We start from the raw sequence: 27,642 nt of genomic DNA, 5'->3' as shown, positions 1-27,642 counted from the left end.
CATTGCCAGGGCCACCACCAGAGTTCAGACTTAATGATTATAAGTTTCTGAGGAGAGAAGCTAAGTATCTTCTACAGCTGTGAAGACTAAAGCTTCAGAAAACTAACATTTTTTATACTTAGGGCACCATAACATCACGCCTGTGTCTGCTACTTACATGGCTGTCCCCTCCAGAAGTGAGGGCATCTTTATAACCCGTGTTGAACATAGTACCTTGCAAAGGGAAGGCCTCTAATAAATGCTTGTTGAGTGATTAAATGCCACCTATTGCTTAAAAACTTTTTATAGAATCTTTATAACACCCCTTAAGTTCAGGTACCTCAACTTCGATAGGGTTCTGATTTGTCTAACATTACTGCCTTTTTCAGTCCTTGGTAAGAACAGGGCTTCAAAAAATAGAACTTACTAGTTTTTACCATCATTTTAGTTCTTTTCAAATAAAATTCAAAGTAATAGTGATTTTCCCATTTCTTGATGAAATGTTCTTCCCTGAGAAGCAGGAATGTTTTCACCTAAATGTACAGCAACTACTATTCCAACACATGTAAAAGACTGAGACCTGACACTCTCCACTCAGTCTAGAATCCCGGGCCTGGGCCCATTCAGACTGTTTGGCAGAAAGATTACCACACTTTGCTTCAGGGACCTAGAATGCAGCCATGGGAGTCCTTCTGTCATCCCATCTTGCCCTTTGGTCTTTGCGCACTGTGACTGAAGATCTGCTGGGCTGAGAGGCCAGAACTACCTGTGGGACACCTCCCAAAGACCCCCTCCTGAGGTTGGAGCTCCCTGTTGGGTTTAGGAAGGCCGGGGTAGCAGCCATCTCTGGTGTCTTTTGATGTGGCTGTCCAGAGCCCAAATGCAAGATGGGGTGGCTGGAGGCGGCCTTGCTGACCAGGCAGTGTGGCTAGCTTAGCCACTTTGAGGAAGAAAAGGTCACTTTGAGGAAGGTTGCAGCTTCTGCTGGCTTTTTTGGCAGAAGCTGGCTTCAGAACTGCTTCTAGAGACTTTAAGAAGAGGTGAAAATAGAAATTGTGCCATTTACTTTGCTTTTCATCATTTCAGATTTATATCTATAACGAGAAGATTGTAAACGGACATCTGCAGCCTAACCTCGTGGACCTCTGTGCTTCCGTCGCAGAGCTGGATGATAAGGTAGTGCTGGGGCATACCCGAGTAGGAACCTGGGTCAGGTATTCAGACAGGAGTAGAAGCTTGCTGACTTGGCAGAAATGTGCTGAAGAGACATTCTGTGAAATAAAACGTTAACTGTTCTTCAGAGTTTTATTTAGATAATTTGGGGGCGGTTTTTTGATGATGATTTTATAAGAGTATGTGTGTATGTGTGTGTGGGGGTGTATGTAATGTGTGTGTGCATGTAAGAATATTTTTTTTATATATCTTCAAAAGGCCCAACCAGGATTAATTAACTATCTCAAGAGTTCTCCTTCAACTGTATTTGCTTTGAAGTCCCGTCAGGTTCTAAAAACTCCTTTACCAGTATCTCTTCCTAGACAAACGTACAACCTTTTTAACGAGCGCTCAATTATAAAGGTGATAAGTTCTTCACCCTGATGAGCTTTGAACTTGACTTGGAGGGGTTTTTAAAGCATCCTTTGCATCCCACTGGTTCCCTTCCTCTCTGACTCTCCATCTTTATTCCCTTCCCTAACTCTTTACACTGGTCAGTTTTCACCCCCTGAGATAGAAGGATCGGTGATTAGATAGATGGTAGATGGGTTGGGAGGTTGTCAGGAGGAAAGAGAAAAGAAGGAAAGGATGTGATGGGGGCAAACACTCATACAGGGTTTGGATTTTTTTGGTCTTCAAAATGCATCCAACTTTATTCTTTTTTTTTTTTTTTTTTTTAGAGGCATGTTTTATTTATTTGTTTGTTTGTTTGTTTGTTTTGTTTATACATGCACTGGGTACAGTCAGAAGCGCGGGAGGGTGAGAGAATTCACCAGAGCCAGAGCAGGGAGCAGAGCAGGCAGAAGGACCGAAGTACACTGCTGAGGGGAGCAGCGGGCGGCAGGAGAGGTCTGCGCACCATGTGGGACCCTCCTCTGGTGGCCGGGGAGCAGCCGGGGATCGAACCGGCGCCGCAGAGGTCGCCGGCAGCTTCGCAACCCAGTTCTCAACCGCTGCGCCACTGGGGAGGCCCTATTCTTTTTAAATAGTAAAATATAAGGCAATACGAACAGATCTAAAGTGGGAAAAAGCGTAAGTCTGCTTTTCTCTAATTGTGTTGTCTTCCAAGGATTCTTTACTTATATAAAAGTTGCTAAGGATTGAAGGAACACATTTTTAAAGACAGATTTGCACCAGGAGGCTTTTGGGGAACGGGAGTCCCAGCTGGGTGGTGGTAACACGCAGAAGAGAACGCCTGTTCCTCTCCTGGGAGGCTGTCCTGGCAGGTGTCTTTTGAAGAGAGTGAGTGGGAAGGCAAATGGTAGGCTGTCGTGCGCACGGAGTGGGGGGAAGAGCACTGGCCCCTGTAGAGTCTCTGGGAGGTCAGAACCTGTATTATTTAGGTTAAACTCTTATTTTAAGCCTTAACAACCTCAAATGACCTTGTAAGGGCTATGCACTACTGGAGTTTAAGCTCCTAGAGCTCTGAGTGATTATAAGAGTGATTGATATTCACTCTCTCTCAAGGGATGACCTGCAGAGATTCAGTGTTCTGGTTACTTTTATGTGGTCTTAATTATGTAGGTGGAATTGTAATTGATCTGAAAACCAACTCAGAACAGGGGCTGCTCACTGACTACAGCACCTGGCAGCTGGCAGGACAGGACTTAAGCCTGAGGGACTCAGACGATGGACATCACACTCTTCCCCCTCCTCATCCTGCCTGCCTTTGAGGTCAAAGTGCTGTGTAGAACCAGTTTCTCCAGCCCTGCAGCATTGTCCCGTGCGGTCTCGTTTGTTGCAGAACATCTCTGACATGTGGACCATGGTGAAACAAATGACAGATGTGCTGTTGACACCGGCAACTGATGCCCTGAAGAGCCGCAGCAGCGTGGAAGTGCGCATGGAGTTCGTCAGGCAGGCCTTGGGGTACCTGGAGCAGAGGTGAGGCAGCATGAGCACTGCAGGCTATCTGTAGGTCCCTTGAAGTCAGGTGTTCTCGTGTTTTAAGTAGTCTTTAGGCTGAGTGCTCTGTAGCTGGGGTAATTTAAAGGTTGAACCAGGCTGAGAAGTGTAATCCTGTTTTCAGAAACACTTCTCCCAGTGATACAAAAAATATGGTCCATGGGAGCACTGTTAGACTTGCTTTTTCTCTTATCTCTACTCGCTGTCCCTCAGTACAGAGACTTCATGATTATTAACGCCTAATGCCTAGGTCTGGGTCCTGTTCCCTAGTGTCATTCAACCAATACTCCTTCCTTACACGCTTTTGTTCTCATTCAATATCTTAATTTTTACGCCTGGCAATACTACCACTTTCAAACCTTAGGACGGTACTTTGAGCGTTCATTCTCTTGCTCAGTTAATCCCTGCTACTAATGCCTGTGATTTGTGCCTGGGTTTCTGTTTGCCACCACCTCATTAATTGGACTTGGTCACTGGGGGGAGGGGTTCGTGACTGTGCCCTTGAATTCTGACTTGTCCCCTTTGTGAGTTGGGCCTGTGCCTTTCATCTCTCCTGTGGACACTCCTTCCAGCTCTGAATTGGCCTGTAGGGGCTGTCGTGAGAGTGCAACAGACCCTCTTTATTTCAGAGACGGAGTGGTGGGCCTCTCTCTGTTGACTGGAGAAGAAAGCACTTGCTGAATTGTAGCTCTTTGCTTCTGAGCCTGTGTCGCTGCCAGTGACCCTATAGTGCAACCGGCCTTTATCAACAAAATAATACTTCATTAGGAAGTCATAGATTTCCTGGGTGTAACTGAGGTAATTCAGATGTGTTAGAGCAGAGGTTTTTTTATACCAAATACTATATTAATTCTACAATAGTGGCATGGGGTGAAACGCCATCAAACATATTAAGCTCGCTAACCTCCATTCCCTTGCTAAGAAAAACCTGAAGTTCTAAGTGGTTTCTTATTCTTTCTGTCATAGGCACAAAAGAGGTTATAAAATATTTCATCAGGCTTTGACTCAATTTTCCTTGTGTACATTTTGGGTGTATTAATCTACAGCCTGAAGGACCTAATGTATGTAGTAGTATTTATTGCTATATGTCAGCAAAATATGAGTCACAATTTCTTACAGCATGTAACAACCTTTAGGATTTTTAACATGACTACTTATGATTGCTTTTTCCTCAGTGCACCTGATCTGCAGCACTGGACCTGACTTCATCAGTGCTGCCAGGCTGCTTGTCTTGGGTTCATATCTGGCAGCCATCTGATTTCTTGTATATTCTTTTCATTTAGTTTTTGTTCCATGCATTCCTTTAGCAGTACTTGAGCTATTTGGGAGTTTCCGGTCTACAATTATTGTGACCATATTCTCTTTTGTATTCTGGTATCTTCCTTCTAAAGGACTCACAGTTACCTGTTTAGACAGACGGAATATTTTAGAATAATTATACTCATTTTTAAAGTATTTTTACTGATGCTCATCCAATGACTATATATATATGTGTGCACTTTTCAAATGGAAGACTGAAAATGTTGAGAAAATGTAGTGTTTGTTCCCTTTCACATTCCAAATTTGAAGCTAGTTCTTAGCAGTTAAGTAATTTAGCTGCTGCTTCAGCTTGGGCTTGGCTAGCTGTGGGTTGTCTCAGTTCAAGGTGGAAGAGACCACAGTGAGCATGTCTGTCCTGGGTGCTGAAGGTCTCTTTTCCTCTAATCCCTTTTCCTACCTCAATTTTAAAATGTGTCTTGTGATGGAGAACTCACTATACTTAGTAACTTAAATTTTGTTTTCATTATAAAAATGGTAAATGCACATTTTGTAAATTTTTGAAAGATGTCAAAAAGGCCTGAGAAAAGGGGAGGGGTCTCATACCACATCCAGAGTCTTATGGTACCTTGTTATTTTTTATTATTATTACACAGTTATGATCAGATTGTATAAATATGTGGTTCTATATAGATTGCTTTTTAAATTATTCCTGAATGTTGAAATCCTGAAAGATCAAAATTCCTAAAGTATAACATCCTGGAAATCAAAATCTTGAAAATATATTTCTGGGGAAAAAAAATAATAAAAATTCTTTAAAAGACAATTATTAATGTTCTTAAATGTGATTTATTTGTGAAACATAGCATGACAGAACATATGATGGGCCACTTTATACAATTTGCACCTGCATCTGTGATAGCTTTTCACCTACTAAGGCAGTTTCACCATTTTTATGTATATGCATGATGCTTACACACACAGTCAGCATTGTGATTATGAACATTTATGGAGTCAGGTTGGCATAAAATGAGTTAACTCCCTAGAAGTTTTGACCTGATTTATTTGTCCAGTTGTAGAGATGACATGAAGATGAAATACATAGCATAATGAATTGTAAAAAAAAAAAAAATATTGCCGACAATTTAAAATAGTTGGGGGGGGGGTGTGGACTAAAAAACAGAAAAACAATTTAAAAACTAAAAAGAAAATTTGACTATGAAAAAGTATAGTAGAGGGATATATTATGAGTAATGGTGCAGAGGTAGTCCCTACGAACTGACTTTCAGAACAACGAACTCTATTTTGAAGTCTTACGTTGCAAAGAATAGCTGCTTTTTTACTTTCAGTGTGTGGCTCTCCTTAGAGAATGCGCTCACATTCATTTTCTGTGTGGCACTGCCCTTGAGATTCTGCAACCCAGTGTACACCAACATGAACATTCCCTAGTTAAGCCTCCACGTCTTGTGTGCTGTGCTTCTGTGTTGTTTTGGAAGCAGGGGAAGTTTTCCTGAATGTGCTCATATACAGAACATGTGTTTGCCAAAACTACTCTGGTGATTGAATAGCAACACTGTTGTGTAAGTATCCTCTTAATCCTACCATGCACGCAATTATTTTTATTTTTTTGTGTATTTCTTTTCTTTATTAAATTTTTTTTCTTACATCGTTGTAGTCCCTATAGTTCTCCTGCCACCATATCACCCGTGAACCATCACCATATTCCTCTGTGTTCTTCCCTCCCCTGTTTTGCCCTTTCCCCCCCTCTCCTGGATGCCTCAGATCTATGGTCAGCTTGGTAGTTTTGACTTTTTCTTGACCTTTTGTTTGGTTTCTCCATATTCCACATGTAAGTGAGAGCATCCGGTATTTATCTTTTCCTTCTGACCAATTTTAGCTAACATAATCCCTTCCAGCTCCATCCCTGTTGTTGTAATTGGCATAAGTTTGTCTTTTTTGATCCCTGTGTAATAATCCATTGTATAAATAAACCGCAACTTTTTGATGCTGTCATCCATTTTGGGGCATTTGGGTTGTTTCCATATCTTGGCTATTGTAAACAGTGCTGCAATAAACATAGGAGTGCAGGTTTCCTTTCGAATTAGTGTTTTTGTGTCCTTTGGAATTTTATGTCCTGGATTTCTAGGACTGGAATCCAGGATCATTTGGTAGATCTGTTTTTAGTGTTCTGAGGAACCTCCACAAAGCTTTCCATAGAGGTTTGACAAATTTGTATTCCTACCTGCAGTGTAAGAGGATTCCTTTATCTCGTTATCCTCTCCAGCATTTGTTGTTTCTGTTTTTTTAATGGGGGGCCATTCTTACTGGTATTAGGTAGTATCTCGTTGTGGTTTTGATTTGCATTTCCCTGACAAGTAATGATGTTGAAAATTTTTCATATGTTTGTTGGCCATTTGCATTTATTCTTTGAAAGAAGTAGCTTTTTAATTTTTCTGCTCATTTTTTACTTGGGTTGTTTGCTTTGATTTTGTTGAGTAGTGTAAGTCCTTTGTAGATCTTTGATATCAGCCCCTTATCTGCCATAGGTGTGCAAATATTTTTTCCCATTCAGTATAATGTCTCTTCGTTTTGATTGTCTCTTTTGCCATATACAAGCTTTTTAATTTGATGTAGTCCTAGCCATTTATCTTCTCTTTTGTTTTCCTTGTTTCTGGATAAGAATTCTCAAAGATGTTTCTGAGACTGTGTCATAGAGTGTTTTGCCATTGTTTTATTCTATGTATTTTATGGTGTCAGGTCTATATTCAAGTCTTTTATCCATTTTGAGTTGATTTTTATATATGGTGTGAGATAGTCTAGTTTAATCTTCTGTATGTTGCAGTCCAGTTTTCTCAACATTATTTAATGAATAAGCTCCCTTTGTTCCAGTATGTTCTTTTTTTTTTTTTTTTTTTTAAAGATTTATTTATTTATACAAGCACTGGGTACAGTCAGAAGCATGGGAGGGTGAGAGAATTCACCAAAGCCAGAGCGGGTAGCAGAACAGGTAGACTGATGAAGTACACTGCGGAGGGGAGCAGCGGGCACAGCAGGAGAGGTCTGCGCACCATGTTGGATCCTTGCCGGTGGCCAGGGATCGAACCAGCACTGCAGAGGCTGCAGGCAGATTCACAGCCCAGCGTTCAACCACTGTGCCACGGGGGAAGGCCTCCAGTGTATGTTCTTTGCTCCTTTGTTGTAGATTAGTTGACCATTGATGTGTGCATACAATCATTTTCAAACCAGTCAATAGCTTCACTGACTTTTTTAGGCATGTGGAGCTTTAATTCATTAATAGCGGTTGCTATATCATCTGGCCAGTCTACTCGTCTGAATTATCCACTGAATGCACTGGGCTAAATGGAAAAAAAACAGTATTGGCAACATTGTGAAATTCACTTTTAGAAGCTTTGATTGCACCTAATTTCTTTTTCTTTTTGTGTAGAAGAACTGGGGTGTAGTCCAGAGGTGTAGGGGGTGAGGGGATTTACCAGACACAGAGCAAGGAGCAGAACAGGTGGGTTGGTTGAAATACACTGCTAAGGGGAGCAGCGGGTGAGACAGGAGAAGTCTGCTGCACCATGTGGGTCAGCTCCCTGGCCAGGGATCGAACTCAGGCCATAGTGGTGATAGTGCTGAGACTTAACCCCTACGCCACCAGCGAGGCCCCAAGTTGCACCTAATTTCATTATGTCATTATGGTTTTCTATTTCTATTGAAATCCATTTCTTCAGCAAAATCCACCAAATTTTCAAAATAAGCATTTGTAAAGTACTTCACTTTTCCCATTCATTAATACATAAGTGGGTGGCTATATTCTAGAATTTTTAGATCCAATAGGGATAAAATAGTGGGGTTTTGAATGTCCCATTCATTATCCAAAGTGAATTATGTGATAATTCTTCTATGTTAGATTTAGTGGTGAATATACAAAGTCAGTCTTCTTTGAAAGTCAAATCACTAATCAAGAATAGTTCACCATTTAATACGATTTGCAATACAGGAGGAACCTCTGTGTCAGCAAGTATCTTTGATTCTCAAGTAAATCTTCATTTAAAAATTTAAATAGAGGGCCTCCCCAGTGGCGCAGCAGTTGAGCGCTGGGTTGCGAAGCTGCCCGCAGTCTCTGCAGCGCCGGTTCGATCCCCAGCTGCTCCCCGGCCACCGGAGGAGGGTCCCACATGGTGCGCAGACCTCTCCTGCCGCCCACTGCTCCCCTCAGCAGTGTACTTCGGTCCTTCTGCCTGTTCTACTCCCCGCTCTGGCTCTGGTGAATTCTCTCACCCTCCCGCGCTTCTGACTGTACCCAGTGCTTGTATAAATAAATAAATAAATCTTTAAAAATAAATAAATAAATAAAAATTTAAGTAGGGCCTCCCTGGTGGTGCAAGGGGTTAAGTCTCAGCACTATGAAGCTATCAGCAGCCACTGCAGCAAGAGTTTGATCCCTGGCGAGGGAGCTGACCCACATGGAACGGCAGACCTCTCCTGTCTCACCCGCTGCTCCCCTCAGCAGTATATTTCAGTTGATCCACCTATTCTACTCCCCACTCTGTCTCTGGTGATCCTCTCACCCCCACACCTCTGGCCTACACCCCAGCTCTTGTATGCATGAATAAATAATTTAAAAAATAAAATAAAAATGTAAATAATATATTTTAAGGAATTTTGGGGAAAAAATTTCCCCCAGAATTATATTTCGAGGATTTTGCTCTTTCATATTTCAACATTCTGGATTGACTTTGTGTCTTTGGGGATTCTGATTGTCTGCAATGCAAACGGATATTACCTAATTTGTTGTGAGGCTAGGTGGGCAGTACCGACATCCATGAAAAGGTTGAATCTGAATCAAATCAAGAGGAAACTGTATAGCTTGTGAAATATTCTTCCAGACATCTAGCCTGGATTCTTTTTAAAAGGTCAATGTCTAGAATTACCATACATTAAGAAAGATAGAAATAGCATGACAACTACGTGCCATACATTTTTGATTGGATCCCAATTTAAAAACACAAATATAAAGGACACTAAGAAATTTGAATGTAAGTTATATTTTATAGATAATGACAGAATATTAATGTTACATTTCTTGGTGTGATAAAAGTAATTTAGGTTAGGTACAGAAATGTACTAGTTCTTAGGTGATGTATATTGTATTTACAGATGAGGTAGCCCCAAATTTTTGTATTTGTATAATTCAGAAAAAAAGATTTGTGCGACTGTGTATGCGTGTCTACGTATGTATTTGTGTATTTGCACGTATTTTATACATGTATATACACAGAAAATATGCAGAAATGGTGAGTCTAGATAAAGGGTATTCAAGTGTTCATTGAACTATTTAATTTTTTTTGTAGGTTTGATTTTTTCAAAGAAAAAGTTTTAAAAGAACCCAGTAGAGCTTTAGATTTGTGAGCTGGAGCAATTATTATTCTGCACATTAGCCCTTAATGCTTTAGAAGTCTACAGTTATGTTCCTCCAGGGGGGTTTGTTTGCATGTCCACAGTGATGAGAAATCTTTACAGTGATCCACTGCTTACTGAATAAATCATGTAGCTTGCTTCATGAAGCTGGCACTGCTGCCTCTTCTGTGCTAGGTTTCAAGTCCACACCCTGCCTTGGATATGGGTTTAGATAAGTGGAATATGTACTTTTCAATTTTCCCTGTTTTTTCCTTTAAAATTTTTCTAGTTATAAGAACTACACCCTCGTGACTGTCTTTGGAAATTTGCATCAGGCCCAGCTGGGCGGGGTGCCTGGGACTTACCAGTTGGTTCGAAGTTTCCTGAACATTAAACTTCCAGCTCCCTTGCCTGGACTCCAGGTACTGTCAACTTTCTATGTGATCATTTATGCCCCCAGAACAAGCTGTCTTCCATATGTGTTTTCAGTTAAAATAAGATTATGTATGCAAACTGCTATATGCAAAAGAGACTAGGCATGGGATAGGGGGATGAGAAGAGGAGCTGGATAATCTTGGGGGACTGGTGGAGCAGGAGTCCAGGTGAGTGGTGGTGCTGCTTGGGTCAGGATGGTAAAGGGTGCAGTTGGGGGTTGGTGTCATTGGGTTTTGGGTGTGTTTTGAAAACACAATGACTTATTGAAGAACTTGGATGTGGGAATGAGAGGCAGAGTCAGGGAATGATTTCTGAGATTGCTGACTCAAGCAGCTAGAAGAATGGAATTAGATGTGGTTCCTAGGATGTGGCCTCTTCTCACAACAGTTCAGTGGAGGAATTATCTGACAGACAGTTGGCATTCTGTGTGCACAGCACTGTTCTGAAGCTGCATACCAAGGGTGGTGTGGGATACATAGAAGGCTGACTTCATAAAGGAGGTGGTTTGAAGATCTGGACTCAACCAGCCTGAGGTCTTGGAAATGGGCATCCCAGGGGAGGGAACAGCATGAGCAAAGCATAGATGCAGGAAAGAGTATCTCGCACATTGGGTGCATAGCAGGGCTCGATGATCTTGGGGCCAGCTGGTGAAGACCTTGAGTGCCAGGATAAGCATTTTGGATATAAATATCTCAAAGGGGGTTTGAGTGGGAAATGGCATGATCAGACTTGGGTTTTAAAAAGAGTCCTGCCATGTGGGAGGGAGGGTGGCTAAGAGAGGAAGTCTGAGGCTCAGTTCTTTGGAGGAGTTGGGGGGCACCAGGGCGAGAACAGTAGCCACAGGTCTAGGAGGGTGGGAAGAGAGCTGCCTTTTCAGTCCCAGTGTCTAGCAGTGCCTGAGACAAAGATACTCAGTGAGTATATGAATAAACAGCGAATGAATAAATGAAAATGCCACATTGATTTTGTTAACTATTGGTATCTCGGGTATTTTATAAACTCAAGTATGCTGAGAGTCTCCTACTGGGCATCTCTTGCCCTAGCTCGCTGGAGGGTTGCAGAAATGCACATCTGTGAGGAGTCAGAAGAACGTGGTACCACGTTACTGTAGCTGCTGGGCATCTGTGGGGAGACCACAGACTGATTTTGAGTCAGATGGTGCACGTCACACTTTAGAGGAGAGGCTGTAGAGGCAGACTACCATTTACTGGCTTCCCTTGGTCAAATTACTTAACATCTCCCAGCCTCAGTTTCCTTACTTGTAAACAGAAAGGAGAAGGCTATTATCGGTCCCTACCCAGCAGGATTGTTGTGAAGATTAAGAGACTTGGTAAAAGGACGGGGCTTTGCAGAGAGGCAACACATACAAAAGCCGTTGTCTCTTCATTTGAGCATCTTTCCTCTTTTAGGATGGAGAAGTCGAAGGCCATCCTGTGTGGGCACTGATTTATTACTGTATGCGCTGTGGAGATCTGCTTGCCGCCTCTCAGGTGGTTAACCGAGCCCAGCACCAGCTGGGAGAGTTCAAAACCTGGTTCCAGGAGTACATGAACAGCAAGGACAGACGGTACAGTGAACAGAAACTCAAAATAATTTTTTGCTTGGGGGACAAGTGACATTTAGAAAGTGAGTAAAACTCTCTGGCAAGTAGCAGTTGAAGTCGTGAAGAGAACTCCGGAGGCCTGGCGCTGGCGTTCGGGCTCTGCTCCCATGCAGGAGGGTCTGTGGTCACAAACGTGACTTCACTTTATTCTCTGAACCCAAAGCACACTTAGGGTGCTTGATCAAATGAAGTTTTATTGTATTATGGTGTATTTTTAACATGCAGCCCAATACCAAAATGCATTGTTACCCACTTTGTAGCTAGAACTGGACTAGAATTAGAAGTTTATATTATCTTGAAATGTAATCACTGAAATGTAATCACTGTAAGCCCTGATTGCCTGAGGTTATTATTGTTGTTCTCTTGCATTAAGGAACTGCTAGGCATTCGTTTTTCTCTGCATTGTGTTAATGTAACTGGGCTTAAGTTCACGTTTGAGCCCAGTTTAAATATATGTACGTATACATATGGAGAAATAATGATGGTTACCCCTTTTATACTGTGGGAAACCAGGAATGCTTTTTTTGACAGTTACTAATGCCATGTTCAGAAATTGTCTTCAGTCATAAGCCTCTGTCTTGCTTATAGAAAGTTTAAAGTAGGTTAATGTCTTAGGATTTTCCCAGGAGAAAAGGCAAGAATTTGTGTGCAAGTAGTTTATTTGGGAGATGACCCCACATACGTAAGGGGGTGAGGAGGCCTGAAGGAGGAGGTGCGAAGATGGTTAAGCGAAGGGCTCTCTCTAGTCCATCACTGTTTGGGGGCTCCTGGCTGGTAGAGTGAAGTATTAATTCCTTAGGATTTCTGACTTGCCCCTGGAGCCCTCCTCGAAGATGCCAGCAGGAGAGATACAGGGGTGCTGACAGTCACGAGTCAGACTAGCGTGATGGTTCCTGTGGTACTGGCCAGGGCAGTGTCAGTTTCCCTCTGTGAAGGAAGCCTGGTAACCCGGTTATGTGCTTGGGACTGGGAGCTTTCAGGTGCCCTCGAGCATCCTCAGTGACGGTGTCTGTCTGTTCCCTTGTGTTGTTAGATTGTCACCAGCTACGGAGAACAAGCTCCGGCTGCATTACCGCAGGGCCCTCAGAAACAACACCGACCCCTATAAGCGGGCGGTGTACTGCATCATTGGCAGATGTGACATCACCGACAACCAGAGTGAAGTGGCTGACAAAACTGAGGATTACCTGTGGCTGAAGGTGGGGCTGTTTCCTTTGCTCCTCAGGGCTTTTTAGCCCCGTCCCTCTCCTCACGTTCCACACACAGATTTTACCTGTTTTACATGTGATGCCAATAGGGTTAGTGGATTTCCCATCTACCGGCCACATTTTTCATTGCAGAATTTCCATGACCATTAACGGAACAACTACCTCTGCATCTGGCAGAGGAGGTAGTTGATACTAATCATGTGTCTCTCTTGGGGGCTGGGGGGTTTAGTTGAACCAAGTGTGCTTCGACGATGATGGCACCAGCTCTCCACAAGACAGACTCACTCTCTCACAGTTCCAGAAGCAGCTGTTGGAAGACTATGGTGAGATATCTTACACATAACCACCGTCTCTCTCTCATGCAGTTAAGGTCGCTACTTAGCTTTCTTCTGGGAAAATCTTTTATCTCTGAACTCTTACCTCATTCTCAAAACCCTTTGGATCTTCACAACACAATGCAGCAAAACACTGACTTCAAATTCCAGTAGAGACCACGTGGCCTTGCATGGCCATATGCAGTAAGCTATTCTGTCCAATTCTCGACTGCTCTGGTAGACCTTTGCTCAGACAGAGACATAAAGAGGACTTGGCTATTACTTCCTTATAACTCTGGCAGTGACTGTCTCTCTCACAACGAGGGAGAAATTCTTTTCTCTGCCTTCCACCCCCACCCCATCATTTAAAAATCTGTGATGAAGATTCCAACCAGTGATCAGCAGTTGCTGAATTCATATATCTATGAACAGAACCTTTGACTGTTAGTTCCTCTCCCTATTGAGTGACTTACCAAGATAAAGGAGATTAACGATCCCTTTCATATTCTATTTTAAGGTCCTGAACTCGGTTTGGGTTTTACAACATGGCCCCCACTTGGCAGTTGTGAGGTCTGGAGAAGGTTGTGGACGAGATCTTGATTCATCTGACAGTTCAGTGTCCAGGCCCCCCCCCCCCCCCCCCAGTTCACTCTTCCTTTTATCCCACCTGGGATTGGAGCTGCTGGTGGACCTGACTCCTCCTGAGTCTGTTCTCTCTCCTCAGGAGAATCTCACTTCACAGTGAACCAGCAGCCCTTCCTCTACTTCCAAGTGCTCTTCCTGACAGCGCAGTTTGAAGCTGCCATCGCCTTTCTCTTCCGCATGGAGCGGCTGCGTTGCCATGCCGTCCACGTGGCACTGGTGCTCTTTGAGCTGAAGCTGCTTTTGAAGTCCTCGGGGCAGAGTGCTCAGCTCCGTGAGTATTTATGGGCAGTGGCCTATCTGTGACATGTCCCCTATTGGGTAGCAGCGGACACATAACTGCACCTCATGAGGATGTGAGCAGACGGTGCCAGTCATTTTGGACCATTGTAGACAGGCTTGGATGATTAGTTGTTAGGGTTCTTGCTTCTCCCCTTCTCCCCCAGTATTCCCTGAGGTGTGGACTTATAAAGTGCTATAGGAAGTGCTGGTTTTGTCAAAGTGGTGCAGGCGAAGCAGTGGCTAGATCATCAGTCTGGTCCCCACTGGGCTCTAGTCGGACTCCTCCACCAGCCTTCTCCTGTGCACCCTAGAGTGGGTGGACAGTCGAGAGGGAGGGAAGGTGCATGTGGAGGAATGGCTGCATGTCACCCCAGAGCACGTGTAGTTTACTATAGAAAGCCATTTTCTGCATCCTGTGCATGGAGAGAAATGGAGGGCAGGGAGTGAAGGGAGTTGACTGAAGCTCACACTGGCAGAGATAACTGGCCTATGGGTGTGGATGGGCTGGCTCTTCAGATTCAGCTCCCATAGCTGCCGGTTGTGGGGGTCAGAGAGGCAGTGTGATATGACCAGTTGTGTCCCCCACGATGTAGTCAGCCATGAGCCTGGAGACCCCCCCTGCATGAGGCGACTGAACTTTGTGCGACTGCTCATGCTCTACACCCGCAAGTTCGAATCCACGGATCCGAGGGAGGCACTCCAGTACTTTTACTTCCTCAGGTAACACTTGCTCTGGCCCTTTGCTCTGGCTGGCTCTGATTTCTGCCATTTGAGAATGACTCTTGGAGACACTGAGTCCACACCAGAAACCAGGTCACTTTTCTCACCTAACAGGGATGAGAAGGATAGCCAAGGAGAAAACATGTTTCTGCGCTGTGTCAGTGAGCTTGTGATAGAAAGTCGAGAGGTATGTTGGGCTCCTGACCTCTCCGCCATGGCATCACGTGTGCGCTCCCACGCTAGTGTGATGGGCCCGTGGTCCCTCGTGTGGGGAGGCTGGATGTGGCCTGGGAATTATTAGCGTTGGCTTGGTTTTTGGCAAACAAACAGGCTTACTGTTTTCTAAGTTGTTTAAAACCTCCCCACCTCCCCTATTTCCTTCCCCTCTGTTAACTCCAAGTAATTGTGGATTGTTTGTATATCTTTGTCTAGTAAATTGAGTAAACTTTTTTCTTGTCTCCACAGTTTGATATGATTCTTGGGAAACTGGAGAACGATGGAAGTAGAAAGGTGGGTTAAACATGCCCTGAGAGATGTATTAGTTTGCAGTTGGGCATTTACAGTTGTCAAAAGGATACAATTAGATTTTAGGGCTCAAGGCTCCAAAAATGCAAATCTGAATGAAGTTACTTAAAAAAAACAGAATGAAAACTACAGGCACCCGATGACGACTTTAATTTTACACACGTTTAAATTTCTCCTTAAAATACATAAATTTGTAACTAGGTAGCTTTTTAAATTATGTTCAATACACTCATGTGTTTATACCTGCCACTTTTTAAGCTGGGAAGGCTACATTTCTGCCATTCTTGGCTCAGAAAATATACAAGAAAAGAAATTAACCATTGCACCTATTCTTCCCAAATGGAAAAGTTGGAAGTGAGCTTTACCTCTTTGCAAAGGTAGTTCCTGAGGGTTCAGGCCTCTGCCTTGACCCCAGAGACGCAGGTGTTCTGTGAGTCTTGGCCACCCTGAGACCCATCGTGTCTATGGGTTGGCAAAGCCGAAGGGACCGGTCCTGACCCCACCCAACACTCACTGTTGCCTGGGGAAAGTCACCTGCCTCTTCAGCACTCACTTTCCTCATGTGTAAAAATGGGTGGCCTCGACCGAGCAATCTCAGGATGAGCTCACGCTGCTCATACCATCCAGCGCAGAAGAGAGACTAGTTACTGGGCTAATGACATGGCCGGGCTTATTGGGCAGAGACAGCTGCACTGTCACTCTGCATCAAGCACTTTATATGTGTTTAGTTATTTTATCATCACAGTAACCTGAGTGGAACGATTACTTTCTGTATTTTCCAAGTGAGGGAATGGAGATGAGTGGGCATGGGCCCTCAAGGTCACACAGCTAGTAAGAATGGGGGCTAGATTTTGAACCTGTGCTCCTCACCTCTGAGCCCTGCTCTTCACTCATCACCTGTGCTGCCTGTAGGTGGCAGGAGCAGTCATCCCACTTGGTCCAGGCTGATGGAGGCTCAGAATGGCCAGATGTCACTTGACATGCACTTTCTCTTCTGTGGTTCCAGAGGCCTCTCTCGTTCTCTCTTGATTTGGTTGCCATCAAGTGATGAGGGGGATTTTAAATATCTGGACACCACTTGTCATATATTTTTTTCTACACTGAGTTTCTTTTGTTCTCTGTCTTAGCAATCCAAAGTCTCTCAGTTATCTTCTCTGAGCCTGCTGGTTTTCCTTCCTAGTGCTACTCATCAGCAAATCCAAAACCATTGATGATTTCATCTATCCTTGAGGTCATTTGGAAAATTAGAAAGCACAGATGTCTTATTGCTGACTCTTCTGTGCTGCCGTGAGTCTGCCTCTGCCTGTGTAGTTCCCATCGTCCTTTTCATAGCTTTAATAGACTCTTCTATCTTCAAGAAAGCCAGATCTAGCTGAAGAAATGTATGCATTGCCCACAGCAAGCATTTTCACTTAAAGTAGTTTTCAGGTCCCGATTGCTTCTCTGTGTTTAAAATAACAGCTCTGTGCACCCCTCTTTCTCTCTCCCCCTCTGCAATTTGTCTTGTCAGCCTGGAGTCATAGATAAGTTTACTAGTGACACGAAGCCTATTATCAACAAAGTTGCTTCCGTGGCAGAAAATAAAGGACTGTTTGAAGAAGCAGCAAAGCTTTATGACCTTGCCAAGGTAAAATGTGCCCTTTTCCTCCTCCTGCACTCAAAAGATCTATTGGCCTTTGGCACTAAATTCACAATCATTTCGACGGTGCCATTATTGTGCTGCTCTCCCTGCTGAGGCATTTTCTCCTACTGCTGAGGCAGTTAATGGTCCGATCAGAGTGAAATTCCCATTTTACAGAATTATTTCTGCCCATAAGGTATTTCTGGCCAAACAAGGCACATGTTGAAAGGCTCCCCTGCAGCTGCTGAACCGCGGTCTTCAGCTGACAGCAGACCGAGCATCCATCACAGCTCAGTGGCAAAGCTGCAGGTGGAAATGCCGTCACGCTCCCCTCTGTCAGCCGCAGACTTGCTGGTGTCCAGCTAGCGAACAATAGGGCAGCTGGGACATCCAGAATAAGTATTTCTTCATAAGAATATCTGATGACTGCCATTGGGTGTATGGTCTAAAAAAGATAATATTCTCTCCTTTCATCTGCTGACAAAAGTGGGTAGAAATGGTTATAAAATTATTTTTTTTTCATTTACTATGTTTTGATTGAGGTCTAGTTAAGCCTTAGAAAATGTACAGACATTAAGTGTACAGCTTGATGAATTCTCTATGGTGTGTGTCTGTAACCACCACCCAGATCAAGACACAGAGCATTTCTATTCATCACCCCACAAAGTTCCCTTTTTGGTCTTGGTTTTATAGTTTGTCCTTTTATTGATTATTTCCTTAATTTTTAAAATCCAAACAGAATGCTGACAAGGTACTGGAGCTGATGAACAAACTGCTCAGTCCTGTCGTCCCCCAGATCAGCGCACCGCAGTCCAACAAGGAGAGGCTGAAGAACATGGCCCTCTCCATTGCAGAACGGTGAGGCTGGGGCCAGCACTAGTGCCCGCCCCGCTGCCCATTAGCGTTAGTTTCCTGAAGTATCTCCCCTTCTCACCAGCACTGTTTGAGAGTTCCTGGTTTCCCACAACATAACCAGACCTTGATACTGTCAGACCTTTAGAACATTTGCCCCCAAAAAGGGTATGAAAGGGCATCTCAACATTTCTCTCCTACACATTAGGTTTAATTCTGGGCCTTCCAGTCATTTATATACTGTATCAACCACCTCAAAAGTATTGGGAACGAAGGTAGGATAGACAAACGGATGGGGGCATTCTTAGAGGTGTAGTGACCAGTGTTGCAGAAGCCACTTTCCTCCCTGCAAGTTGATGGAGTTATTTCACTTTAACTAGTAGAGCTGCTAGGCTAAGTAACAGTCACTACTTTTGTGCCCTGTGTAGATGCTCTTAATAAAGTGACCCAGAGAAATCTGGGTAGGGGAGCTGTCCTGGGGTGGCACAGAAGAACATTCTTTGGCAGATGAGATCTCTCCATTTAGCACACAGTCTCCAGTGATGGTCGCTGGTTGTTTTGCCATCAGGACCTGCCATCCTTGGTGAGGTTTGGGTGCTGAGATGGTGGCGGAAGCCAGAAAAGCATACTTCCTGCAGAGTATTTATACTCATGTCAAATCCACCATCAAATAAATGCTTGGCCATTTCAGGAAAAAAGGCTATTTTCCACTTCTTCATTCTCCTTACCCAGAAGAATTTAGGTGTTGATGTTGTAAATGAAATCAAAATTCATGATCTACCCCTTCTCTCCCCTCCTTTTTTGTCGTTCAGATACAGGGCTCAGGGAATCAGTGCAAATAAATTTGTGGACTCCACATTCTATCTTCTGTTGGACTTGATCACCTTTTTTGACGAGTATCACAGTGGTCATATTGATAGAGCCTTTGATGTAAGTTTCAGGAGGGGTGCTTGAAGTGCAGGATTCTTCCTGCATTTTTTAAATTCTTCATTTAAAACAAAGGAAATGTCACCAATATGCCTGCAAAATGAAGACAAGTAGAAATTTAGGAATTTAAAGGGAATTTCTGTTGTGTTTTTTCTATTCCTTTCCCCTTTAATCTGAAGACAGAAATATTTCTCAAAGTAATTTGAAATAACTGAATTTTAAAACTGCCCCAGAAAGTGAGAATAGGAGTTAAGTTAATCAGCAAGTTAGAACCAAGGCCTTTGTGTATATTGGTGGGTTCTGTTTGTTATCTTTTTCTTTTCAGGAGGGCTTGGGGAATTTTGTGTATAAGGGGAGTAGCATTTTCTATTAAGAAGCTGTTAATGAACATATTAGATGCTGATGTGCATATAGGAAGATGAAATGACTGTGATGGTATATTATATGGGCTGGTGTGGTTTTGTTTTAAACAGATAATTGATCGCTTGAAACTGGTGCCTCTGAATCAGGAAAGTGTGGAAGAAAGAGTGGCTGCCTTCCGAAACTTCAGTGATGAAGTGAGTTCTTTTCTTCCGAGTTACAGAATTGTTTTTCTCCTTCATGGGAAGTTTTTGTTTTAATATAACTAATAACTTTAGGATGCTTAGGAGTCCTCCAGTGTGCATTTTCTGAGATGAGTCCAATTTCAGGTAGCCTTCGCTGATCTTTCTCTGAGTGCACATCTCCCCATCAGATTATTGTCTGAATTCCTGGCTCCAGAATACAGTAGCTTTAGTGGTCAGACATCTTTTTGGGAGAAACAGGTTTCTGGTTGGACTCGGTGATGGCTGTTGTAATTCTTTTACTATCCACTTGTTCTCAAGGGTGTTAGTGCTTAATTCTGATTGTCTTTAAGTTTCCAATGGATGCATGAGAAATTCATCATGATTCTTCCTTCTTTCCCTTCCTTGAACTGTTTTGTCTCAAGTGCAGTGATCCTGAACTAAGTTATCACCACAAGTCTCAGAGCCACTGTCTTTTGGCAGCTTTTTTTTTCCTTAAAAAATCGTCACGCCCAGGCCCATTCCCCCAAAATTCAGGTGTCCCTGATCTGAACTGTAGCCTGGACCTCCCCCAGGCATTCCCATATACAGCAAGGGTAAAACTTCTCTAGAACCAGACACTCAGGGCCAGCTGCCTGGTTCTGGGCTGTCACTCGTGGTGTTTGAATTTACTATTGTTATTGAGAAAGCAGGTGACCTTTCACAGAAACACACATCTATTTTAGAGGAAGAAGGAAAAGTGGTTTCTGCACATGTGGAGGGGCAGTCACCTTCAGAAGGCCCATCCCCTTACCACCTTCTCTTCATTCCTGCTGTCACTTCTACCCCAAGCCACGGGCCGTTTGCTGTTCTTGCCTCCCCCATATGTGGAGCATCATGGCCTGCGGCAGGGCTGCCCCTTGAAGATGCACCCATGGACTGTGCAGGGGCAGTGTGGGTCTGCCATTTCCTGGACCTGAACCAGTGGAGAAGGATGGGGACTGGACAGTTACTCTGCTTACATCCAGTCTAGATTTTTTTTTTTTGGTAATCCCTTTGATAGCCAGTCTGAGCCTACAGGCTGTCCAAACATGGTCAGCATGTGTTTGCCTCACTGCCCCTGCTAAGAGGAATGGCTTAAGGAAGAGAACCCAAGGATGACCCACCTGGCCTCCTAAGTAGCATTGCTTGGGGGTTGCTATCACTGTTGGCATTTCGGTGCCATTATCTCCTTTTTGATGACCTTGCCACACTCCACTTGGCAGCTGCGAGGATGTGGTGTGACCACGCCTGCCCGGAGCAACTTGGTCTTGGCCCCATGACTTGGTGGCTTTTTCCTGACTTCATGTGTTTCTCTCTGTGCAGATCAGGCACAACCTCTCAGAAGTGCTTCTCGCCACCATGAACATCTTGTTCACACAGTTTAAGAGGCTCAAGGGGACGAGTCCCTCCTCGGCATCCAGGCCCCAGCGAGTCATCGAGGATCGTGACTCTGTAAGATCCCAGTGTGGCCGGAGCCACTGCTGAGATTTTCCTTTCTGGTTTGCGTCCATTGATCACTGCTCGTGGCCCCAGAGCGCCCCTCCCTGACTGCCTAGCAGTCGGGCAAATCTCGTGTGGGGGGCTGCCAGAAGAAATCGAACATTAGTGGGGCTGCTGCTCTTCTCCAACTGAAATAAAATGTGTTAAGTCTGCAAATAGCACCTTAAAAAAAAATCAAACAGGATGCTTATTTGTAGAGATTCCATGAGAATTTCCTGCGCATTATAAAATAAAGGTTATTTTGTGAGCCTAATAAGCTCAGCATTTTCATCAAAACCATATTCACTTTTAGTCAAAACATTAATTTGATGAGAAATTTTGTTTCAACCCTCATCTGAGCTGCACAGTGATCCCAAAGAAGTAACTAGCTAGGTCACTGTTATCCCTATTTTAAAGATTTATTTATTTATATATACAAGCACTGGGTACAGTCAGAAGCGCGGGAGGGTGAGAAAATTCACCAGAGCCAGAGTGGGGAGCAGAACAGGCAGACCAACGAAGTACACTGCTGAGGGGAGCAGTGGGCATGGCAGGAGAGGTCTGCACGCCATGTGGGACCCTTGCTGGTGGCCGGGGATCAAACCAGTGCTGCAGAGGCTGCAGGCAGCTTCGTAGCCCAGCATTCAACTGCTGCGCCACCAGGGAAGCCCTGTTAACCCCATTTTATAGCTGAGAGAACTGAGGCTGTAGTCGGGAAGTTGGCTTTTGGAAGCCTGGCCTGTCTGATACCTGGCCAGTGCCCACTCTGCTGTCTGTGGGGCCTTCAATGGTGCATGGGTCCAGCAGAGTCCAGGCTTCTAGGACACTGGGATGCACACAGCGTCTGTTGTCCATTCAATTTGACAAAAGGGCCAAGGTATTTGACCCAGTTAAACCAGTGATGGTTTAAAATTACCTTCACCTCAACTTTTCCACTTACTTTTTGACAAGATTCTTGTTGTGGTGTCTGATAGCCAGACCTGTTTCTTGGTTTTGGTAATGAGGAAACTAGATCCTTAAAAGTCTGGCTTCTGCCTCCAAGGATCTCATTAGGCTCTCTCCACGTGACCCTCCAGGCACTGGGTTGATGGAGTTCTACCTGGTGAATGATGGCAGGCATTTTCACCTTTAGGATGTAGGTAGCAGTTTCTGGGGTGTCCCTGTGTGCCCAAGAGGTCACTGCCCTCTGCCATCTGCCCTTGGACAGCCACAATCCTAAACAGCATAAAAATAAATGTCAGGGCTGTGCCGGTGGTGGGCCCACTTGCTTGCACCTCAGAGTCCGGCTGTGTTTATGGTGAAAGGATGAGTTCACACTGTTGTGATGCGAGTGCTGCAGAGGCAGGCGTGTCTCACCCACTGTGTGCTGCTCACACATTGGGGGACTTGTCCATAGAGAGGCCCATTTCCCATGTCTAATGGGAGCTGTTTGAAGACCAGCTGAACTCATTGTGTGTGTGTTTTAGGTTTTACATATCATGAATAAAGCCTTTCTTTCTCCTCTCTTTCTCTTGCCCACCCCTCTCCTTCTTCTGTCTCTTTATGAAGGGTAGGACTGGGTAGGGTTAAGGAAAGATTTATATATAAAAACTGCCTAGCCAAGAAGAGACCGGGTTTCTTTGCCTAACCCCCTAGAGCTCATTTATAGTAGCTTCAAATCAGGCACTTTTAAAAAATATCCAATGGGTGCTGTCATCATACAGTAAAGATTTCTTCTGCTTTGAACATGAATGAGGGCATATGCCTGCCAATTTGTTTCACATATCAGGTAAAAAGCACTTGCCTTTCATTTTTCTTCTTGAATGATCCTTAAGAAGCCTAGTAAGTGACCCTTGGATTTTTCTTAGAAGTCTTCTTACTGGCTCAAAGGGTATTTGTAGACTCTCCTTTTCCATTCCAGATACAGTTCCCTTTCTTGCTGGTACAGGCATCTAACCCATCTCGTTCTGGGATAATCTGAAGCACCTCAGTTTCTTTTTTCCTTATTCAGTAATTTATCACTTAGACGTCAGAGTGCAGCATTGGGAATGTTGAAGAATTCCCATTCTTCATGGGAATGCCTGGATTAAAATCTTTCCCTCCCAAAACAATGCAAGAATTCCACGGATATTGCTGCCTAGGAAAAGAGAGTCAAACACTTAGATCTGGAAGGGCGAAATGGAAGGAAAGAAAAGGGAAGAGGTGGGGAGGAAATGAGCTAGAATGGGATACACTCAGTTACAACCACCACCTCAGGTTGCAGGTTCTCCACGGGGACCCTAGAAACTAGATCCCCATGGAAGCAGGTGGACAGAACCCACCCAGGAAAGCGAGAGGCTGGGGGAGGGGGAGCACAGGACCATGTTGGCTCATGCAGTGGGCAGGCAAGGCAGCTTGCCCGGCAAAGCCAGGTCTCTATTGCTTTGACATTCTCTGCAACTGGGGCCCAGGGATGAGCTTTGCTAACTCTGCAGCATGCTGGGAGCGCCTGACAGTGGAGGGTGAGACTGTCGTCTACCTCAGGAAAGACTGGAAAGACTGTCGTCTACCCCAGGAATCTGCCCCTGACACTTAGGAGCAGCATGGAAGGACATGGTGGTGGCCTCGGGGCACAGCCCTGACTGGAAAGTTAACTGGTTTTCCTCTCTCCCTCTGCTTTCTCAGCAACTGCGAAGTCAAGCCCGAGCCCTCATCACCTTTGCAGGCATGATCCCCTACCGGACGTCTGGGGACACCAACGCGAGGCTGGTGCAGATGGAGGTCCTCATGAATTAAGTTCCATGTTTTGGGGGACTGTGAACTCTCAGCACCTCAGGCACGTGGGCCTGTGTGGTGGGGTTTCTGCTTTTATTTCTGTTGTGGTTTTTTTGGTTTGTTTTTTGTATTATATATTTTTGTCAACACCAATAAATTTCTTTTATTTGTATTTCTTTTCACATTCTTTTATTTTCATTGGTTTTTTTTTTTTTTCCTTTGAATTTTTAAGTTTTATTTGTGTGAGAGGAAATGTCCTTCACTGGTCTGGGGGCCAGGGAATGATAGGCTCATATAGGTGTCTGTGATTTGGTAAAAATTGACCTTAAATTATTAAAAATTCACCCAAAATGTGCAAGGAAATGAAGCCTTCGGGAGTTACTTTTACTTGGGTGTAATATCTCATGTTTAGCAGGCTCACCGGCCCATGTTCACATTTCAGGCAAGTTATGGTCTGTGTGTGAAATAAAAGGCCTTCCATGTCCTTTCTCTTCTCTCCAGTGCACCTTGGGATGGATCCAGGTGGTCCAAGACCATCCTTAAAATCATCTGCTCTGATTCCAGGTTTAACTAGTTCTCGGTTCAGTTGAAATCCCACTGGCAGTGAAGCACAGACCTAGTGAAAGGAAGCCTTAAAAATGAATGTTGTCAGTGCCCCAGATGAGGAAGGGCAAACCTCATCTCTCCTCCTCTTGGTGGCTGCCCCACTGGGAGGTGACTGCTTAGGTATGTCTGCTCCCCTCTTCTTAAGGATTTCTAAGCCCCTCTTTTCCCTTCTCTGCTGGTCACTTTCTGAGTTCTGACTTCAGAATGCAGACACTGCTGGGCGTCAGTGCCAGGGTATTTGTTCCCTTATACCTGTTCAGTGACTGTCCCCCATCACTGGCTCTGTGTTTCCCAAAGCCCTGGAATAAACCAGAGAGGAAATGAGGACTAGTTTTTGGCCTGAGTGGGCCATCTGGGAACACCAGAGTGGGGCAGGTGTGATGGCCTGCTCCTGAGGCCAGCTCTCCCAAGAGGATATTAAGAGCCCCCGATCTCCAAAAGTGCTTTTGCTTACTCTCGTATAGGGCATGGTTAGCCTTTCCATCTTCTGGTTGTTAAAATAAATTACCTTTCCTTTTGGGAAAGAGCTGATGTGTATATAAGCTGTACATCTGTTGGATTCCATAAATCCATCCTGATGTCATCTGAGGATCATCGGGCTTCTGCCTTCCTCCTCTAGCCCTGTCTCTTCACCTGGAGCACACACCTGCTGAACTTGACTAAAAGTCCCAAAGATGAGTGCTGCAGGTGATTTGACTTAGCAAGTTATGTCCTGTTTTCAGGTACTGATTTATATTTCTAAAAAGTCAAGTGACTTGCTTTAACATTGCTTTAAAAAGTGAACTCTGGGGACCTTTCCTAAAGTGACTTTTTTTTTAATATTAGATCTCACATACAGATAGAAATGTTAACAGTATCATAAATGAGGGGAGACTCAAGTTATTTAAATGTGTATTTGCTCCCTGGCTCATTCTGCTCGTTATTCTTACAATGAGAATAAATTGTGAATTTCCTTTCCTTGCATCACATGCTTCTGCCAACTCCAAGCAGGAGAACTGCATGTAAGGCCTGCATAGGAGGGTGAGGTCCGCCGCCCTTTGAGAGGCAACTGAGACATAAAATCAGAAGGGAGAGAAAAGCCACCAGACCTTGAGCTGCCCTGATGGGGAGCTGTGTGGTTAAAGGAAAGTGGCATTTGAGGACTTAAGTTGCCCATTTATAGGAGAAATCAGATAACTAGGTTCATACCAGATGGGCCAGGCTCACAGAGCAAATCCCAGAGCTTATCCTATCAGCTACTTCTGTGGGGAATTACGGTCAGCTGGGGCAAAGATGTTGGAGGGATGACCTACTTGGCAAGGCCACAGCAGGTTCCCATGTACCCAGGGTGCCCAGAAATTATGATCCTATTCAGAGAACTTCAACATCAACCTTCCCCTTGACATTGGTCCATGATTTCACCATTTATCCAGAGAAACAAGAGAAAGGGGCATGGGAGTCTCTGCCAGGGAGGAGATTCCAATCTTTCTAAAAAAACTCAAGGGCACTTGTAAGGTTAGTGCCTGCCTCAGAGTGGCTGATAATAAACGCACTGAGACACTCAGAGGGAAGTGCTGACTTGATCTGGGTCTTTATTTTTCAGCAATTTGATTTCAAGGATTCTGAACTTTGGGGTTTTTTTTTGTTGTTGTTGTTGTTGTTTTTTCAATAGAACAACTCTGGATGTTCACCTTCACAGGGGAAACTGAGCTGGAACTCAGGGGCTCCTTAGGGAGCTAGTCCTTTGCTTTTACCACTCCCGAGAGGGACAGAGGACCAGAAAATGCCAGTCACACTGGGTCAGCATGAGGCCCTGCTGCTGCCCAATAAGAGACTTTGAGCAGCAATATGGGAGCTGCTCTCATTACTCTTTTGATAATTCATTTAAGTTCTAGGGTTTAGGTTACTTTTTAGCATGGTACTCTAGACTGTCCCACTTGCAGGCCGATAGGGTTAGTGCCTGCCTCAGAGTGGCTCATAGACCCACGAGACACTCGAGACACTCACAGGGAGGTGTCAGCTTGATCACTGGGGTCTTTTCAGAAGCCTTGACTTTGCTGAATTAAAAAAAAAAAAGGGTGAAGATTATTCTGTTTTAGGATCCTTGCCCCTGCCTGCCCTATTTGAGGAAATTCTCCCGATGATTAATGTTAAATTAGGACTCGTGTGCAGATATACCAGCTGCCTTAACCTGGATCTCCTCGATCTTTGTTTCTCCACTGGGCCATAGAACCTTTGTCTAGCTCATTAGGTAGTTCACATCTCTGCCAGATTTCCATCATGCCTCTTAGGAAGTGACTCTCAAGCTGAATGCTGCAAAACCCAAGGGGGGCGTGGGACAATGTCCCAGGCCTCCAAAGTGCTGGCACTGACGGGTCCCCCCACTTAGCTTCACACTGACAGCCCCCCACTTACCTTCACTCAGCCATGGGGATTGACTGAGCCCTGTGTCCAACAAATTGGGAGAAGGTGTTCCTTATAAAATTCCTAGTGGAAATGGCATTTTATGGCATCATTATGCTCATTTTATTTCAATAAAATAAGTTTTCACTCCTGCATTTGAGGGATGTCAGGCGGAAGTCAGCATCTCATTAAACAGGGATTATGAAGAACTGAAAGAACATGAGCCTGCGTTCAGGGTCCTGAATGACCCCATTCTTTCTTGTAGGCTGAATTCAGAAATGACCCTTCCTCAGCCAACTGTCAGACAATTTGATAGTGTACTCCTGTCTCTCCCAGAGCAGGGAGAGGGGGGGAGTTAAACTGCCTCTTGCCACTTCTTCCTAATGGAAAAGGTTGGTAGAAAAAAGCTTAAAACCATTAACTAAAATGTTTTTTAAAATTTCTGGTGACTTACACTTCTGGCATTGTTATACGTATACACTTACCCCAACTGAGCCCATGGCCTGTCTAACCAGGCGCCTCCATATTGACTTGTCAGCCCAGGTTTACTTCAGCAGATACAAAGCTCCTGCGTGTACTGGCTGTGCTTTGGGGCAGATGACAACCAGGGCAAATCAAGTCCCCGCCCTAGAGCCACTCACAAATCACCTCTCCAAGTCCTCTTTTTACAGAATCACCTAAGTGGAAACTGGTGGTTCTAAATTTCTCACCCAGGGAAGAAGGTAGTTTTTCTATCTTAGCCTTGGGTTTTGAGATGCTTCTGTGTGCCCTTTACTGGGAGCCAACAACTTACCACTCAGCAAGTGTTTGAACAAGCAGTTTGTTTTGGCCTCGGGTGCCAGCCCCCTCCCCACATCATCAACCAGCTCCCTGTGCAGATTCAGCCTCCCTAGTTCACCTTTGGGGCCCTTGATGGACATTCGGTGTCAAAGAAGGTGGAAAAGAGTGTCTCTTGGGGTCAGATAACAGAGCTGGTCTTTCAAAGAAGGAAACA

General features: G+C 44.4%; 1 protein-coding gene across 5 annotated transcripts in view; it reads left to right on the top strand.

Moving 5' to 3' along the window:
• Positions 1-23,976, top strand: part of NUP93 (nucleoporin 93) — a gene marked incomplete at its 5' end in the record, with an annotated part of 87,503 nt that extends 63,527 nt beyond the window's left edge. For 3 of the 5 annotated variants that reach the window (XM_084257809.1, XM_084257807.1, XM_084257805.1), the window contains 16 exons: positions 1,066-1,155; positions 2,936-3,075; positions 10,046-10,178; positions 11,601-11,758; positions 12,828-12,993; positions 13,232-13,325; positions 14,041-14,232; positions 14,834-14,960; positions 15,075-15,147; positions 15,426-15,470; positions 16,996-17,112; positions 17,846-17,964; positions 18,771-18,888; positions 19,359-19,442; positions 20,772-20,900; positions 23,571-23,976. In XM_084257809.1, coding sequence (XP_084113935.1) covers positions 1,066-1,155; positions 2,936-3,075; positions 10,046-10,178; positions 11,601-11,758; positions 12,828-12,993; positions 13,232-13,325; positions 14,041-14,232; positions 14,834-14,960; positions 15,075-15,147; positions 15,426-15,470; positions 16,996-17,112; positions 17,846-17,964; positions 18,771-18,888; positions 19,359-19,442; positions 20,772-20,900; positions 23,571-23,681 — 1,896 coding nt within the window. In that variant the 3' untranslated portion in view covers positions 23,682-23,976. The remainder of the gene's footprint in view (positions 1-1,065; positions 1,156-2,935; positions 3,076-10,045; positions 10,179-11,600; positions 11,759-12,827; positions 12,994-13,231; positions 13,326-14,040; positions 14,233-14,833; positions 14,961-15,074; positions 15,148-15,425; positions 15,471-16,995; positions 17,113-17,845; positions 17,965-18,770; positions 18,889-19,358; positions 19,443-20,771; positions 20,901-23,570) is intronic. The other 2 variants (XM_084257808.1, XM_084257806.1) reach the window with 1 other exon arrangement.
• Positions 23,977-27,642: the final 3,666 nt, after the last annotated feature.

This window comes from Talpa europaea (assembly GCF_964194135.1).
Source record: "Talpa europaea genome assembly, chromosome: 16".
Taxonomy (NCBI): Eukaryota; Metazoa; Chordata; class Mammalia; order Eulipotyphla; family Talpidae; genus Talpa; species Talpa europaea.
Note: the sequence above shows the minus strand (reverse complement) of the source record. Positions and strands in the feature narration are given on the sequence as shown.